Raw genomic sequence first — 15,736 nt, 5'->3', positions numbered from 1 at the left:
TTGGAATGTTATGGTTTTTAGGAACATTTCACGAAATACTTTGCCAGTGATAGCCTAGGAGAAGTCAGTCATACCTGGCTGGGTTGGGGGAGGGCTACACTGTTCAGATATTTATTGGCCGATAAATAAAATACAAGTCATTTCCCCTTGTCCCAGATTCTGTACTCTTCTTCACTTCAGCTAATCTAATGCACGAGAGCTAAGGTCTAGAGATATCATTCGATGGCAGCCTTGCTTGGCGTGGTCTGTCTCAGCTCTTCTGGCCACCACTGTTGTCACCTTGCCACAAAAGATTGCTTTGAGGTCAGAGAGTCCTTTAGAAATCCTGAAAGGTCAGAATCAGTCTCTGAGATGTAGGCTGGTTGTCGTGGAGATTCAACTGTAACAACATCACTTTATTTGGGAACTAAATAGGAAAGAAATCTTCAGTCACGTGTGTTCAGTTTGAGCCATTTCCTCAAGTCAAGACATGTGGAAAGAACTTCAAATCGTTGCCTACTTTGTTGGGAAACAGAAAAGGAAAACAGTTGGGGGTTCTTGTCAACGTGTTTGTCAGCAAAAAAGCCACAAACTGCACTTTTCTGAGCCTATTTTTCTCTCTTCTAAATCAAAGATTATATTCTCATACTCCCCAGGAATTTTTTTCAAACAAACTTAAGCATCCCCAACCTCCAGAGTTCCCAAAGCTTCCAGATGGAAAAAAGCAAAGAATGCTGTGGGAGCCACTCCCAGAACTCTGGGCTCCCCAAAACACGAAGTTTGAATTGCTTATTCATGTATCCCCCCTCTCCATCTGTGTGTGTCTGTCTCTCTCTGTCTCTGTATCTCTCTGTCTTGTCTCTCTCCTCTTTCTTTCTCCCTCTGGTGCGGGATGGGGAGATACACAAGTGCTATGTTTACCACAGTGCACTTGGGAAGTCAGAGGACAACTTGTAGTAGTTGGTTCTCTTTCTGCTATGTGAGTTCTGGGGATTAAACACAGGTCATCAGGATTGGTGGCAAGAACCTTTACCTGCTGAGCCATCTTCCCAGCCCTGAAAACAAATGTCAGAAAGCACCAACGTTTGTTTTATGAGCTGGAATTTGATGTCATCCCTGCAAGACTTGTCAGTCAGCTGTAGGCAAGCTGGGTGCCTGGGGTTTGTCCTTCTCTCGCTGAGTTTTCATGGTATAAATGCATCCTGATTACAGGGCCCAAGAATAACAAAACTAGAAGGGACTTTAGTTCAGGCTGCTAAGTTTACCCAAGTATGAGGGAACAGGCCATGGCTAAAACAGGTTGCTGGCTTCTTGCTGAAGAGAACAGCATTGGATTCTATTGTCTCATCTTTTACAGCATCATGTCACAGTTGGGGAATATTACTTTAAGGTGTTACTTTTGTTCATATTACATTGTTTGACTCTGTGAAGCTGTGTTACTGTGCCTGTCTAAAACACCTGATGGTCTAATAAAGAGCTGAATGGTCAATAGCAAGGCAGGAGAGAGGATAGGTGGGGCTGGCAGGCAGAGAGAATATATAGAAGGAGCAATGTGGGAGGAAAATAAATAGCCAAGGAAGGAGGAAGACTCCAGGGACCAGCCACCCCACTACACAGCAAGCCACAGAGTAAGAGTAAGATTTACAGAAGTAAGAGAATGGGAAAAACCCAGAGGCAAAAGGTAGATGGGACAATTTAAGTTAACTAAAGCTGACGAGAAACAAGCCAAGCTAAGGCCGGGCATTCATAATTGAAAATAAGCCTCTACATGTGATTTATTTGGGAGCTGGCTGGTGGGCCCCTCAAAAGAGCAGAAACAAACAACATATTACCTTCACTTATTCTACTTGACAAGCTTACATTTGTTTATGTGTGGTTGCTTGTACTCTTCCACCTCACCACACCACTTTATTTTTGAGACAGAGTCTCACTCTGTAATCTAGGCGAGTCTAGCACTCATTTATGTAGTCCAAGCTGGCCTCGAACTCGAGATCCTTCTGGCTGGGCTTCAGGGTGCACCACAGCTGCCCTGCTGTTTTCCTGTTTCACATCGTAAGCTCCATGAAGACAGGTGCTATCTATTTTTGCTTGTCTTTGTAACCTCACCAACTAGCATATTGCTAGTTTGCAAAATGAAGGTGGGTGGGTGGGTGGGTGGGACATGAGTGAGTGGGCGGATATAAAACTCAGAAGAGTATAAGAACAGGGAGAAAAAATGTACGAAGAAAAAAGTGGCTTGGGGAAAATGTTTCCCAGGGTCATATCTTAAAGAAGTGATGATAAGTTCCTGAAAAAAAAAATACAAACTACGATTGTATACTAGAGGGAGTAGAATTAGACAAGCCCTGAGGGGTGTTGTCCTGTCTGTATCCCTCACCTCCACTGTTCCCAAAACTTCTAGATGGCAAAAGGCAAGAAGGCTCTGGAGCTGCTCCTTTACCATCTGAGAGAGCTTGTTCTGCATCTGCGTGGGACCCAAACTGCACAGGTGCAGCCTGAGACGTGTGGCCTTATCATCACATTCCAGCTCCTGCTGCCACTGGCTCCTCGTGTGTCACTAACAGGTCTTTTATCATTAGGATGCTACTGGCATGTGGTGATAGTGTTGGGTTTCTGTTCTGAGGCTTGTGTTTGTTTATCCTAATCATTATTTCTCTGAAATGTTTTTCTATGTTTCCAAACCCAGGCAGGGTGGCTGCGATCCATTTTGTAATTATGGCTACAGTCTCTTCATTGCCCAAGGTGTTTCCATGGTTTCTGATCATACAAAAGCCAACAGCATCGCCCTGACCAAACAGAGGTGCTCACAGTGTTCTTTCAGTTCTGCAAATGCTTCAGAACTTAGCAGAACCACCATACGGTGACCTAGAGAAGTTTCCAGATGGTAGGATCCACTTGTGTCACAGGGAAAGATGGACGATCACACAGTCCCCTCTCTATGAATGAAGAGACCTAAAGACAGGGTTCTAAGGGGGCTCAGGACTCAGTACTGAAGTGTCAAGGAAGGAACTTACCAAGGGCATGGAGACCACAGAAGGAGCTTGGCTTGGCTGGGAGCTTCTAGTGATGCTTTTACCAGTAACTACCCAAGGAAAAACAAAGACACAAAGCTAAGGACTGAAGTCCCTGGGCCCACCTGTCCCACACAGACCCCTTGGCAAGGAGAACTTTTTACACCTGCTGTGGGGTGCGTTACAGAAGTCCCATCATTAGGCAAGAGCCTTGGCCTCATCCCTACAGGTGAACAAAATATTTCAAACAAAGAGTAAGGCTGTTAGTTTATTGCACAAAGCTTGTGTGCTGGGGAGGCAAGTAGCCCCACAGATATGGAACCTGCAGTGTGGTTATCTCTGGCTTCCCTCTTCTTCTCCCACACCTGTAGCTGAAGTTATCCTGTTCCTGCCTGGCTCCCACAGCCCTCAGACCCAAGCAAACACACAGAGACTTATATTATTTATAAACTGTATGGCCTAATGGCTCAGGCTTCTTACTAGTTGTTCTTATATCTTAAATTAACCCATTTCTATTAATCTATACCTTGCCACATAGCTTGTGGCTTACCGGTACTTTACATCCTGCTCCTCATGTCGGCAGCTGGCAGCATCTCTGTGTCTCAGCCTTCCACTTCTCAGACTTCTCCTCTCTCTTTGTCCCGCCTATACTTCCTGCCTGGCTACTGGCTAATCAGTATTTTATTTATCAATCAATCATCCACAGCACGCACCTACTTCCACTTAAGACTACAATGTTCCTTCTATTTCCTCTCATGATGCCTTTGTAACGATGAGGGGGTTATATTCTCCTCAGCCTGTGGGCTGGCTAGCCTCCTTGGTACCTAAGTGACTAGGCATTAAGAGGAGGGTCACATTCATTCACATGCAAGATCCTCCTTGACCTCTACACTTTCTGATTCCCTCTCCAAGTCTAACTCCCTCCACCCTGGGTTACTTACCTCCTCTATTCCTTTGGCTTCTCCTTCCCCTAGATAAATGACTGATTATAAAGATGATCCACAAACCAGTAACCAGTATGCAAATAATCGGAATGGACATTCTGGAAGGAATCACATCAGATATCAGGTCCCGCGGAAGGAAATCTCTTTGGTTCTCTTCTCACACGGTCACTCCCGTCCCAGCCCCAGTAGCTCCTGACAACTACATTCCTTAAGAGTAACTCTGTCCTTTGGACCACAGATCTGATGGGCATCTAACCAAGCTGGGCCAGTAAACCAACCCTTCCTCAGAAACAAGATGGGGTCTAGGAGTGGAAAACTATTGTCTTCTGTCATTCCTTTGAATGGGAGAAATAAACTGAGCAACTGTAAGTGAGCGTCACCTGCTGTGTCAAACAGAAAAAAGGGAGGGAGGGAAGGAGGCAGGGAGGGAGGGAGAGAGAGAAGGGGAGAGGGAAAGAGAGAGAGAAGAAATACAGGCTGGGGGATATAGCTCAATTGGCAGAGTGCTTGTGAACGGAGTGTGGCAGCGCACATCTGTAATCCCTTTGCTCAGGAGGAGGAAGCAGGGGCATCAAAGGTTTAAGTTTAAGGTCAACCCTTACCTACATCGGAACTTGGGGGATTTTCTCAGGCCCTGTCTCAAAATAAAAGAAATAGGGCCTAGAGAGAGAGCTCAGAGGCTCAGTTCCCAGCACCCACATTGCCACCCATAACTACCTTTAGCTCCAGTTCAGAGGATCAGGCTCCCTTTCCTCGACTCCACAGGCACCAGGCACGATTGTGGTGCACATATACACACATGTATGTGAAACATTCGTACGCATGAAGTAAAAATGAATCAAACTTTTTAAAGAACAAAATAGAAGTAGGCAAGAGTGACATCAGAAGAGAAGGAAGCAAACACACGGAGAATATCAGATGAAAATGGAGCTAGAGACGAAGACAAAGTCCTGTTGGGATCTTGGCACCTCTTTCGCCTGCATCCCTGTCTCTGCATTTCAGACACTACTCTCCCCCTGGGATAATGCCCCCTTTAGAATTAAAGTGACTAAGCCGGGTGTGGTGGTGCACACCTTTAATCCCAGCACTCAGGAGGCAGAGGCAGGCAGATACTTGTGAGTTCAAGGCCAGCCTAGTCTACAAATCGAGTTCCAGGACAGCCAGGGCTGTTACACAGAGAAACCCTGTCTCAAAATAATAATAATAATAATAATAATAATAATAATAATAATAATAACTAGAAGTCATTTTCTGCTGCTTTCAAACAAAAATGGTCATTTTAAAGAAACCAAACCATTACAATGAAGATATTTAGTTTGGACAGAGAAACAATACCAGTTGAAAAGCAGAAGGTGTAAACCAGTCGCTAAGGTGTTGTGGTTCATCCCACTCCACCCCACCACATCCCATCCTTTCTTCAGATCCCTACTCACCTGGAGCCCTCTGCCTTTTGGATAGCGTTAGAAGTCCTACAGCTAAGGTTTCTGTCCCCTGAAGGGTCTGAATCAGAAAGGAATTGTTGAGAATAAAGCCCATTTTGAGACCCTCCTTTGGCTCCGCCGTCATCCCCACCATACTAAGTGGAATTTCTCTTGCTTTCCAGAGAGTACGTGCTTCGTTGGCTTTCTGTGTAAGACAATGACAACACTAACTGTGGTAGAAACATGCCTTGGACGGGGGCAAGGCTGGGGAGAGAAGTAGGGGCTGAAATGTAGCTCACAGTGCACCTGCTAAGTCATGCACCCTGCCACTGGGTCCTCTGCACCCAGATGGAGTGGTACCTTTTCCAGATGTATACAAAGGCCCTGTACAGTCTAGAAGCAGTTCAGGGTTAGAGAGCCAGACTAAGGTCACTCCGAAGGGAAAAAGCTTTGGTGTATCAAATAGCCAGTCTCATCCTTGGGGAATGGGTCAATCTGTGACAGAGGCTCTTCTTATCGCTACTAACAACCCATGGGAGAGCCCCAAATTGCCTCCTCCTTGTTTCAATAAAGGAGCAAACTTGGATAAGACTCCTCTCTTTCTAAACTAAAGCTCAAGAAACGCTATAAAAAGCAGAAGTACACCAAGCGGAAACACAGTCAGCGTGGATGTTACCCACTCGGTGGGATGCTAGCTGCGTCAGTTACCAGTAGATATATGTGAGTAAAGCTCTTCCCAGCTTGACAACTGGAGAGGCAGGGTGGGTGTGAGGCATCCCACAAGTCCTTCTTATGTTTTCCAACTGTCATTGGGCTCCAGACAGTGACAGAAAAACACATCATTTTTTTTCTAAATGGTAATGATGGGAGAACAGCTAGTGCCTTCCACCATTCTCTGCCTGAAAGACAGGGACTTACTGGTGCTGAAGAGTTTTCCAGTCTCCAGAGAAGGAGCCTGCAAACATTGGGAGGTCCCAAGAGTTAGTGCCAGCTCAAAGTCCCAGTCTGGCTTAGGCAGACTTTGCTCCCTGGTTCCAGTCCCTCCTGGTAGCCTCCAAGGGTTAGCTGCATTCCACATGAGTAAAGACAGGTTCTGGCAAGTTTGACTGGTATATTTAATGTATATTAATTACAAAATTTTTAAAGCTGTCCAGTCTCAAGAAGCCTGGATCTCTTTTTGCAGCCTCAGTCACGTCTTGAGCCAGTCTCCAAGGTTCCAGACCTATAAGGGTGAGATTTCACTACAGCCTTAGCTATCAGTACAAATATCTCACTCCTGTGAGACCTTCCAGCCTCTTCCAAGGTCTGTAAGTAAGACTGCTGTGAAGAAAGGGAAGTTATAAGCACACCCAGAGCTCAGACACTCTTCTTTCCTATGAAATTCTACCTAACCCCCATCCCCACCATACTAAGTGGAATTGAGAGAGCAGGTTACCTCAAATAATATAAGAACTTTTGAGTTGGTGGCCACTGCCTTTAGTGAGGTTTTTTTTGTTGTTGTTGTTGTTGTTTGTTTTTTGTTTTGTTTTGTTTTTGTCTGTTTTTGTTTTTGTTTTTGTTTTTGTTTTTAAACAGGGTCTCACTCGGTAGCTCTGCCTAGCTTGGAACTCACTTTGTAGACCAGGCTGGCCTCAAACACCCAGAGATACACCTGCCTCTCCCTTCTGACTGTTAGGATTGTGTACCACCAGCCTTGGACCCTTCAGTGAGTTTTTACTACCTCAATAAACCCTCATTACCTTTCAAAGATCCCCTGCCAGTCTCTTTACCAGGTAAAAAATCAATGGCCCAGCCATCTCTGTTGTCAGTCACTATCAGCTGTGTAAAATCCATGTCATCTCTGGCAAAGTCCTGCTGGATACCACACCAGTACCAGCCTGTGTCCTCCTTAACCAGGTGGGACACCCTGATGATGAGTTGGCTTCCTGTGTCCTTCAAGACCACACGGTTGGTGCTGTTCCGGGTGAGGGCAACAATGTTGCACGAGTCCCTGAAATAGCCCAGGCACCAGTACTTGGTGTGGTCCTTGTAGTGGGCATCATAGTTACAGTTAGCAGAAACTGTGTCCAGCTCAATGCCTGACTTCACCTTTTTGTCTATGACTATGGCATCTGTGAACAGACAGACAGACACACACATACACACAGACACAGACACACACGCACACACACACACACATTCATTATTCTTGGAAACACACTGACCCTACTGAGCTCCTGAAGAATGGTTCATTGGAATTTGGGTTTTGTCCTTTTGAACTTGGTCACTATTACAGGCTAAATTGCATCCTTCACATGTTGAAACCTCAATCCCTATAAAGAGTGTAATGCAAGTGCATTTGGACATAAGGCCTTTAAGAAGAAAGTAAGGTAAAATTAGATCATCGGGGTAGCTCTCTTTAAAAACTTAAGATTTTTTTTGTTTTATTTTATGTGTATAAGTGTTTTTTCTGCATGTATATAGGTGAACCACAGGTAAAAAGTGCACCACATATGTGCCTGGAGCCTAGAGGTCAGAAAAAGATGTCAGATCTCTTGGAACTGAAGTTAAAGATGGTTGTAAGCTACCTGCTGAGACATCTCTCCAGCCCCCATTACGGTAGTTCTGAATCCAATATGGCTGGTGTCCATACTTAAAATTTTTGAAAGAGATGAAGTTAGACAGTACCATGTGAACACACAAGAAAGCAGCCAACTGCAAGGCAGAAAGAGTCCCCAGAATGACATCAATTCTGAAGAAACCTTTATTTGGGGATTTGTGACAGTTAATCTTGATGTCAGCTTGATTGGACTTAGAGATGCCTAGATTAATTTTCATGTTTCTATGTGGGTATTTCCAGAGAAAATTAACTAAGGGTAAAAGACCTCCTCTGAATGTAGGCAGCTCTAATTCATGTGCTTAGATCCCACAACCATTGGAGAAGTCTTTTCTCCTAGCCTGAGAATGTGTGAGATGTGAACAAATGGAGCCTTGGACAACTTGAAGTTTGTTTTGCCATCTACCCCCCTAAGCTCTGCCTCTAGCTCCCTCCCTTACCTTGGCAGCCACTAAAAGGAAGCGAAAGGTTAGGAGGCTTGCTCTGGCTGCAAAGGACTAAAAATAGAGGGTCTTGTAATTTTAGGAGTTGAGAACTTGCTATACAAGACCAGTGTGGGCATCCCTATCATGTCAGGATATTGCATAATGAGGAAGTCACACATGCAACCTCTGGCTTCACCTTGGCTGGGAAATACCTGACCAGAAGGAGAAATGGAACAACAGAACCCATCACTCTCAGCCTTCCAAGCTGTTGAGGGATCTCGCCCAACCTCTGCAAGAGGCTGCTTCCAGTGTGTCTTATAGGAGATAACACATTCCTACAAGAAGATCTGTGGTCCTCAGTTCAAAGACAAGGATGCTGACACACAGAGAGCTACAGTAAGTCTGCAGGGAGCACAACTGAGAGGTGGGCCAGCTTGGGGCAAGTCCCGTTTCTGAGTACCGTCCTTGGTGTCAGGCTCACGCAGAAAGGAGATAAGCATGTCTGTCTATATCTGTGCAAACATGTGAGGGAAGAAAGGAGAAGAGAATGAGAATTTGGTCACTGGGGGAAAAAAGCCACTGCAGGGCTCCAATTTTAGTCAAGGGTGTCAAATTCCCCACAACTCCCTCATCAGAGGTAAGGAACTAGGATCTCTTAATAGGGCCTATGAACAAGACACATTTTCCAATAAAATGTCTTAGGTGCTTTATACTGTTACTAAGCAGAGGCTTTAAGTAGAGGAGAATTGAACTGCCTCAGAAGGTTGTGGCTTTTGGGCAGAGGTGTTCCTTACCAACATCTTACCTGAAAAGAGAGCCAAGGAGAGCAGAATGAAGATCTCCACGGTGAGAAGGAAGTAAACTTCAGCTCTAAGAACAGAGGACCTCAGGGACTCTGGATCTGCAGGAGGGAAGCATATGTTTGAATTTAGGGTGGTGTTATCCTATGTGAAGGGAGAGCCACCAGTTACTCTGAGCAATGCTGCTGGGCAGAACCAGCTGGGTTGAGTCCTATACAAAGGGAACTCACCAGAGGGATGTCATTCCTGAATAAATGTTATCTTTGCAGCAACTTTGAAAACCTGAGCTCCCTGAAAAGCCCAGATAAGCAAGAGAAACCTTTTCTTGATTAAATCCACTTGGCATACATCCTTTATAGATCCCAGAAGTCATAGACACATCACCACTGGCACATGTTCATGTGAGCAACTGTACCCTCTCTTGATATGTGTTAAAAGAGGCTGGGCCTCTTGTCCCTCCATCATTCTTAGGGGCTTGGTTTCTATTTAGATGGGAGGAATCCCAGCAAAGAAATCCTTAAGTAAGTTGAGTACCAAATTACAGTGAAGACCTAGGGAGTGTGGTTAGAGGTGGAGTATGCCAGCTGCCAGAAGTATCTATTGCCTGCAAGCTGGAATAGATGAGTACCACTGTCAACAGCTGGGGCTGGAGGGACCAGATTCTGGAAAGCTTTTCTGAGTAGAACTGGGACACATCAAGTGGGTCTTTCCATGCAGTAGCAGCGACAGCTTCTCTTGATTCCTGAAAGATGCACATGTTCTGACCACTAGCTTTCAAAGTTTGAATTCTTGAAAAACCCTAAATTCTCAAATTTAAACTGGGTGCTCCTTATTATATCCTAGCACTTCCCTTCGAGAGCCAGATGTAGATGGCTTTTCTACATTGTGCAATAACATCCTTTCTTGAGAAAAGGGGAGCCTTCCTCTAATTCACAGGAATTCAGCATATGCACTCATATCAAGTTTGCATTGTGTAATTACATTACATTATCTACTCCTCTCTGGTGATATCTGTTTCAACCAACAAAATGTGTTAGACAAAAAAAAAGACTAGAAAGAAAAATTAATAGATTAAATTAAGTTGAGTGAAATGTCTTGGCAAATGATGATATGTGAAGCCCATTACACTGCCCAGATAGCTGATGCTGTTAATTGTTCATTTTGTTTTAGGTATGTTAATGGTGTCATCACAGCCTGTTCTAGTTAGCCTCTCTGTTGCTATAGTCAAAACACTGACCAAAAGTAACCTGTGGAGGAAAGGGTTTATTTCTACTTATAGATTACAGTCTGTTGTTGAGGAGGATGGGCAGGAGCTCAAGGCAGGAAGTAAGGCAGAGACTATGTGGGAAAGCTACTTACTGGTCTTCTCTTCCTAGCTTGATCAGCTACTTTTCTTATATAGGCCAAAGCCTACCTACCCAGGCCACAGTGAACTGGGCCCTGATACATCAGTTAGCAATTAAGAAAATATCCTCACAGACTTGCCCACAGGACAATTTGATGGAAGCAATTCCTCAACTGAGATTTCTTATTCTCAGATATGTCTAGGTTTATGTCAAGTTGACCAAAACTAACCAAACACACCAGCCAGGTATACCAGATGTCCGTTGGTATACATGCCTTTATGTAGCCCCTCTGAAGGTGAGTCAGGGACGGCCTGCATGATAAACAAAACTTGGCAGAAGTATTATGTGTGTCTTTCAAAAGTGGTTCAACTTCTGCCCCAGTCTCTTGTACTGCTACCTTGGGGGAGTCGGCCATCATTTTATGAGGATTAAAGCAAGCAATGGAGAGACTCACATGAAAAGGCAACACCTTGTTACTCATGCCAGAGTCACCTTGGTCATGGTCAAGCTTTCAGATGTCTGACCCAGCAATCTCATAAGATATCATGAACACTGAACCATCCAAGAAGATGTTTCTGAATTTCTGACCCACACAGAACAGGAGCACATAATAAAGGCTTGTTGTCTGATGTAATCCAGCAAATAATAATTCTGATTTCTTTTTTTTTAAAGGTACATTTATTTATTTATATACAGCATTCTAGCTGCACATATTCCTGCAAGCAAGAAGAGGGCACCAGACCTCATTACAGATGGTTGTGAGCCACCATGTACTTGCTGGGAATTGAACTCGGGACCTTTGGAAGAGTAAGCAGTACTCTTAACCTCTGAGCCATCTCTCCAGCCCTCTGATTTCTTTTAAATACAGTCCTTATCTCTGTCAATACTAGATGCAAAACAATCAGTGTTGTTCAGAGATGACACCAAATTACCAAAGAAAATGTCATCAGAAATAGAAATGGGGTGTGCATGGTAAGTTTCAGCAAAATGCCCAAGATAACGAAAAAGTTACATTATAAATAACGAGAGTAGGGTGTGGTGGCACACACTGTAATCCCAGCACTTCAGAGAGGGAAGCAGGAGGATCAGTTGTTTACGGTCATCCCCTATGAGATATCAAGTGCAAGGCCAGCCTCAAATATATGAGATTCTATCTCAAATTGAAAACTCAAATAAATAAAATAAATGAGAAGATGGGGGTATGAAGATGCTGGCAGTCAGTGTTAGCTGGTGCTAACTGGTGCTAATAATTCTGTTCCTCTCTCTTAAGGATAAGATTAATCTTTAGATTTAGGGAAGTAAAAAGTACATAGGTACTGAGACTAAACGAAGTAATACTTTGTTTTTTGAGACAAGATTTCTCTGTGTAGCTTTGCGCCTTTCCTGGAACTTACTCTGTAGACCAGGCTGGCCTCCAACTCACAGAGATCCGCCTACCTCTGCCTCTGAGTGCTGGGATTAAAGGCGTGCACCACCGCCCGTCTCCAAGTAATACTTTTTAGAATATCTTTTATAAGTTTTTTATAGAGAAAGTAATTTGAAGTCCAAAATTTCAAGATACTCAGGGCAGGGTTAAGTGGATGTGATCATAAATGAGACAAGAGAGACCATAAATTAGTAAGTACTACAACAGGATAGTAGGCAAATGAGGGCTCATTATCCTAGTCACTCTGCTTGATAGCTTTTGATTTTGACAAAATAAAAAGTAGTAAAACAAGGCCCAGTAAGATGGCTCAGCCAGTATAGATGCTTGCCACTCAGGCCTGACAGCCTGAGTTTGATGCCAAAACCCACATGGTAAATGAAGAGAACCACCTCCACAAAATTGTCCTCTGACCTCCACATTGGTGCCATCACACATGCCCCTACACACACACACACACACACACACACACACACACACACACCCTAATATTTTTTAAGAAACAAAAGGACCCTGGCTTGAGTGTTATTAGTCCTGTGTTACAAATAACAGCAGACACAGGAGATAAGTAAGTGGTCCAAGTTCACAGAATCAGTAGAGCCAGTATGATCTGATGTGAAATCTCGAGTGTTTGGAAAATAACAGCAATAAAAATATTTTTCCATTGCACTGTGTCTCTCTGTCTCTGTCTCTGTCTCTAACACACACACACACACACACACACACACACACACACACACACACAATCTGGCAAAACTGCTTTAGAGTTTACAAAGAGAATTACATGCACACTGTTGTCTGAGGAAGTCAGGTTTCTTACTCCTGTCCTACCCAGCTATGGTGGTTAGGAGCAGGATTTTTCTTGAAACCGTGCCTGGAAATTATGCATATGAATGATGATATCAGCACAGGATTCTGATTGAACAACCTGCAGAAATCTGCCCAGGAAAGCAGCCACTCATCTATAATAAGCAGCAAACCAGCCTGCCGTCAGTGGGATTTTTAGGGAGTCGGGTTGTTATCTCTATCAACAGTCTTTGGAAGTCAGACACTAACCTCTGTTTACAATTATCCTCAAATCGCCAAGACTTGTGGAGAAAGTGGCGGCTTCCTCAACAGTGGTTCTCACTGCAGTTTGTGAACAAGCAGATGTGTCCCAGTGCCACACCCACTCAAGCCTTTTCTCTCTTCTGCTTCAAAAAACTTAATGGGCTGAAATGGCTCCTACATCATCAAATTGAAAATCAACTCTGTGTACACTGTAGAATTAATCACACTTACCACTTAACCCGTCAGCCACCACCAAAGTTAACTGACCAACTGCCAAACTGACCTTCCAGCAATAGGCTTTCCACTTTAACCAATTAAATACATTTTCTTTGTCACACTGCCACCATGACTCTGGAAAAGCCTCTCCATCTGCCCTTCTAGAAGAGCTGCCTGCCCCGTATAGCAGAGCTGTTTGCAATCTGCAGATGCTCTGTTCACGAATCCTCGAATACTCAAGAAAAACTCATTAAGATTCAGTGTGTTGGTCTGGAGAGATGGCTCAGCAGTGAGGTCCTGAGTTCAATTTCCAGCAACCACATGGTGGCTCACAACCAGCTGTAATGGGGTCTGATGCCCTCTTCCGGCACGCAAACATACAATGCACAAGCATACATACACACTGGTACATAAAATACATTTTAAAAATCAGTGTGTTTTAACTGATTTTTTAACGGGCAGGACTGGTGATCTTACACAGTCTATTCTTCACTCTCCTGCCTCAGCCTGCTGAGTACCTCTGATTACAGATGGGCGCCACTACACCTGGCCTCTGCATTTCTCTTAAACACCACTACAAAGCTTCCCTACTCTCCTTTCTCTCTTTCTTTCATCTTTCCTTCCCTCCTTCCTTCTTTTTCTTTCTTTCTCTCCTTTCTTCCTTCCTTTCTTTCTTCTCTCCTCTCTCTCTCTCTCTCTCTCTCTCTCACACACACACACACACAGAGAGAGAGAGAGAGAGAGAGAGAGAGAGAGAGAGAGAGGAGAAATTGCTTTTTGGAGGCATTTGGTAGGCTAAGTCTCTATTTCCACTTGATTTATTTTGAAAAAAAAAAGAAAGAAAGAAAAACGAAGTAATAAGCCCATGTATTTGCTATCTACATTTGTTCAGTGTCTTCACATGGAAGAGGAGAAAACCATCCCTGGATTTGTCTGGATGTCTCTGTACCCTTTCTCTTTAGAGAAAAAGCCCTACTTAGCTTTCTGTTTTCACTGAAAGGCTGCTGGCCAGAGGCAAGCTTCACGGGAAGATCCCTGCCACACTCATCTCCAAACCAGAAACCAGGGTGGGTCTAGTTACTTGTAACCAAAGGATTTTGTTTTGTTTTGTTTTGTTTTTCAAGACAGGGTTTCTCTGTAGCTTTGGAGCCTGTCCTGGACTTGCTCTGTAGACCAGGCTGGCCTGGAACTCACAGAGATCCACCTACTTCTGCCTCCCGAGTGCTGGGATTATAGGCGTGCGCCACCACTGCCCAGCTACGTTGTTTTGTTTTGTTTTGTTTTATGTTGTTTTTTTTTGTTTTGTTTTGTTTTGTTTGTTTGTTTTTTTACTTTGACTTCTTAATTCTTTGGGAGTTTCACATCATGCACTCCATTTTCACTCACCTCCCGGTCCCCTCCATATCCTTCCTTTTACCCCTGTGGTACCTCCCCTACAAAACAAAGCAAGCAAGCAAACAAACAAAAATAAGAACAAAACAAACAAAAAACCCTCTTCACTTCTCCTTCTTTAACGACTCTCCAACACCTCTTCCACCATCCTGGTGGCACTGGGGGCCTTGGTGTGTTATACAGTACACCCTTTTGTCCCATCAGCATTATCAGAAGCAAATGTTCATTGTAATGAGTCACTGTCTGCTTCAAGGGGTCTGGTTTCTAGTTCACCATCATCACTGGATCCTCACCAGAACTCCTAGGATATCCTGAGGCCACCCCAAGATGTAAAGATCCTGTAAGTATTGTTCCACAGGACCAGTCCCTTTATGACCTCCAGAAGGTCCTAGATGTGGTAAATGGGTTGGGCCAACCCTAGGCCCGGCTGTGGACCTGGATGGTAGCTGAGCTGGTCAGTACAGGTCACTGGGACCACCAGCCTCAGGCAAGAGTGAGGAGTCAGCTCCCCTGCACCCATGCCCTCAGGGTCCATTCACCCTCTCCTGTGGTAAGGCATGGGGTCATCTTCTCAAGTGCAGGGGCCAGCTCTCCTATGAAGGTCAGGACCCGCTTTCTGCTGCAGTGTCCAGCAAAAGGCAAGGCCAGCATTCCCTGGACCAGTGAAGGGTAGGGCCAGCTCAGCATATGGCCATGTGATTTCATCTCGCTTGGTTCTTAAGGCCCCTTGAGGTGACACGGGCCACAGACATCAACACAGACCCCAGGTGCAGCTGGACCACAGACCCAGACACGGCCCTCACTTGGACCCAGATGACAGACATCCTGTCTCTGAGTGGAAGCACTGGCCACTCAGGTTGGGATGTTCTGGCGGCAGCATGGCCTCTGAACAACCTCAGGTTGCAGTCCCAACCCTGGGTTTCTATGTGACCTTTGGTGGCAATACGGGGCTCAGACTTCAGCAAAGACTCCAACCACAGTAGGACCATAGACCCAGACATGGCCCTCAGCTGCAGCTCTGGCCTGGATGTCACCATGGCATCGGGTAGCAATGCAGGCCACTCAGATCTGCATGCATCATGGCCCTTGGACACCAACATGAACTCAGGTGGAGGACCTGAACCTGGACATCC

At 44.7% G+C, this 15,736-nt stretch overlaps 1 protein-coding gene across 1 annotated transcript; it reads right to left on the bottom strand.

The window, feature by feature from the left end:
- Positions 1-429: 429 nt before the first annotated feature.
- On the bottom strand, positions 430-15,308 carry Tmigd3 (transmembrane and immunoglobulin domain containing 3). Its single transcript, XM_036191372.1, is given in 7 exon segments — positions 430-460; positions 462-498; positions 3,932-4,032; positions 5,368-5,425; positions 7,095-7,466; positions 9,182-9,277; positions 15,143-15,308. Coding segments are annotated over 7 exon segments (861 nt in total).
- Positions 15,309-15,736: the final 428 nt, after the last annotated feature.

The sequence above is a fragment of the Onychomys torridus genome, chromosome 6, assembly GCF_903995425.1.
Source record: "Onychomys torridus chromosome 6, mOncTor1.1, whole genome shotgun sequence".
Taxonomy (NCBI): Eukaryota; Metazoa; Chordata; class Mammalia; order Rodentia; family Cricetidae; genus Onychomys; species Onychomys torridus.
Note: the sequence above shows the minus strand (reverse complement) of the source record. Positions and strands in the feature narration are given on the sequence as shown.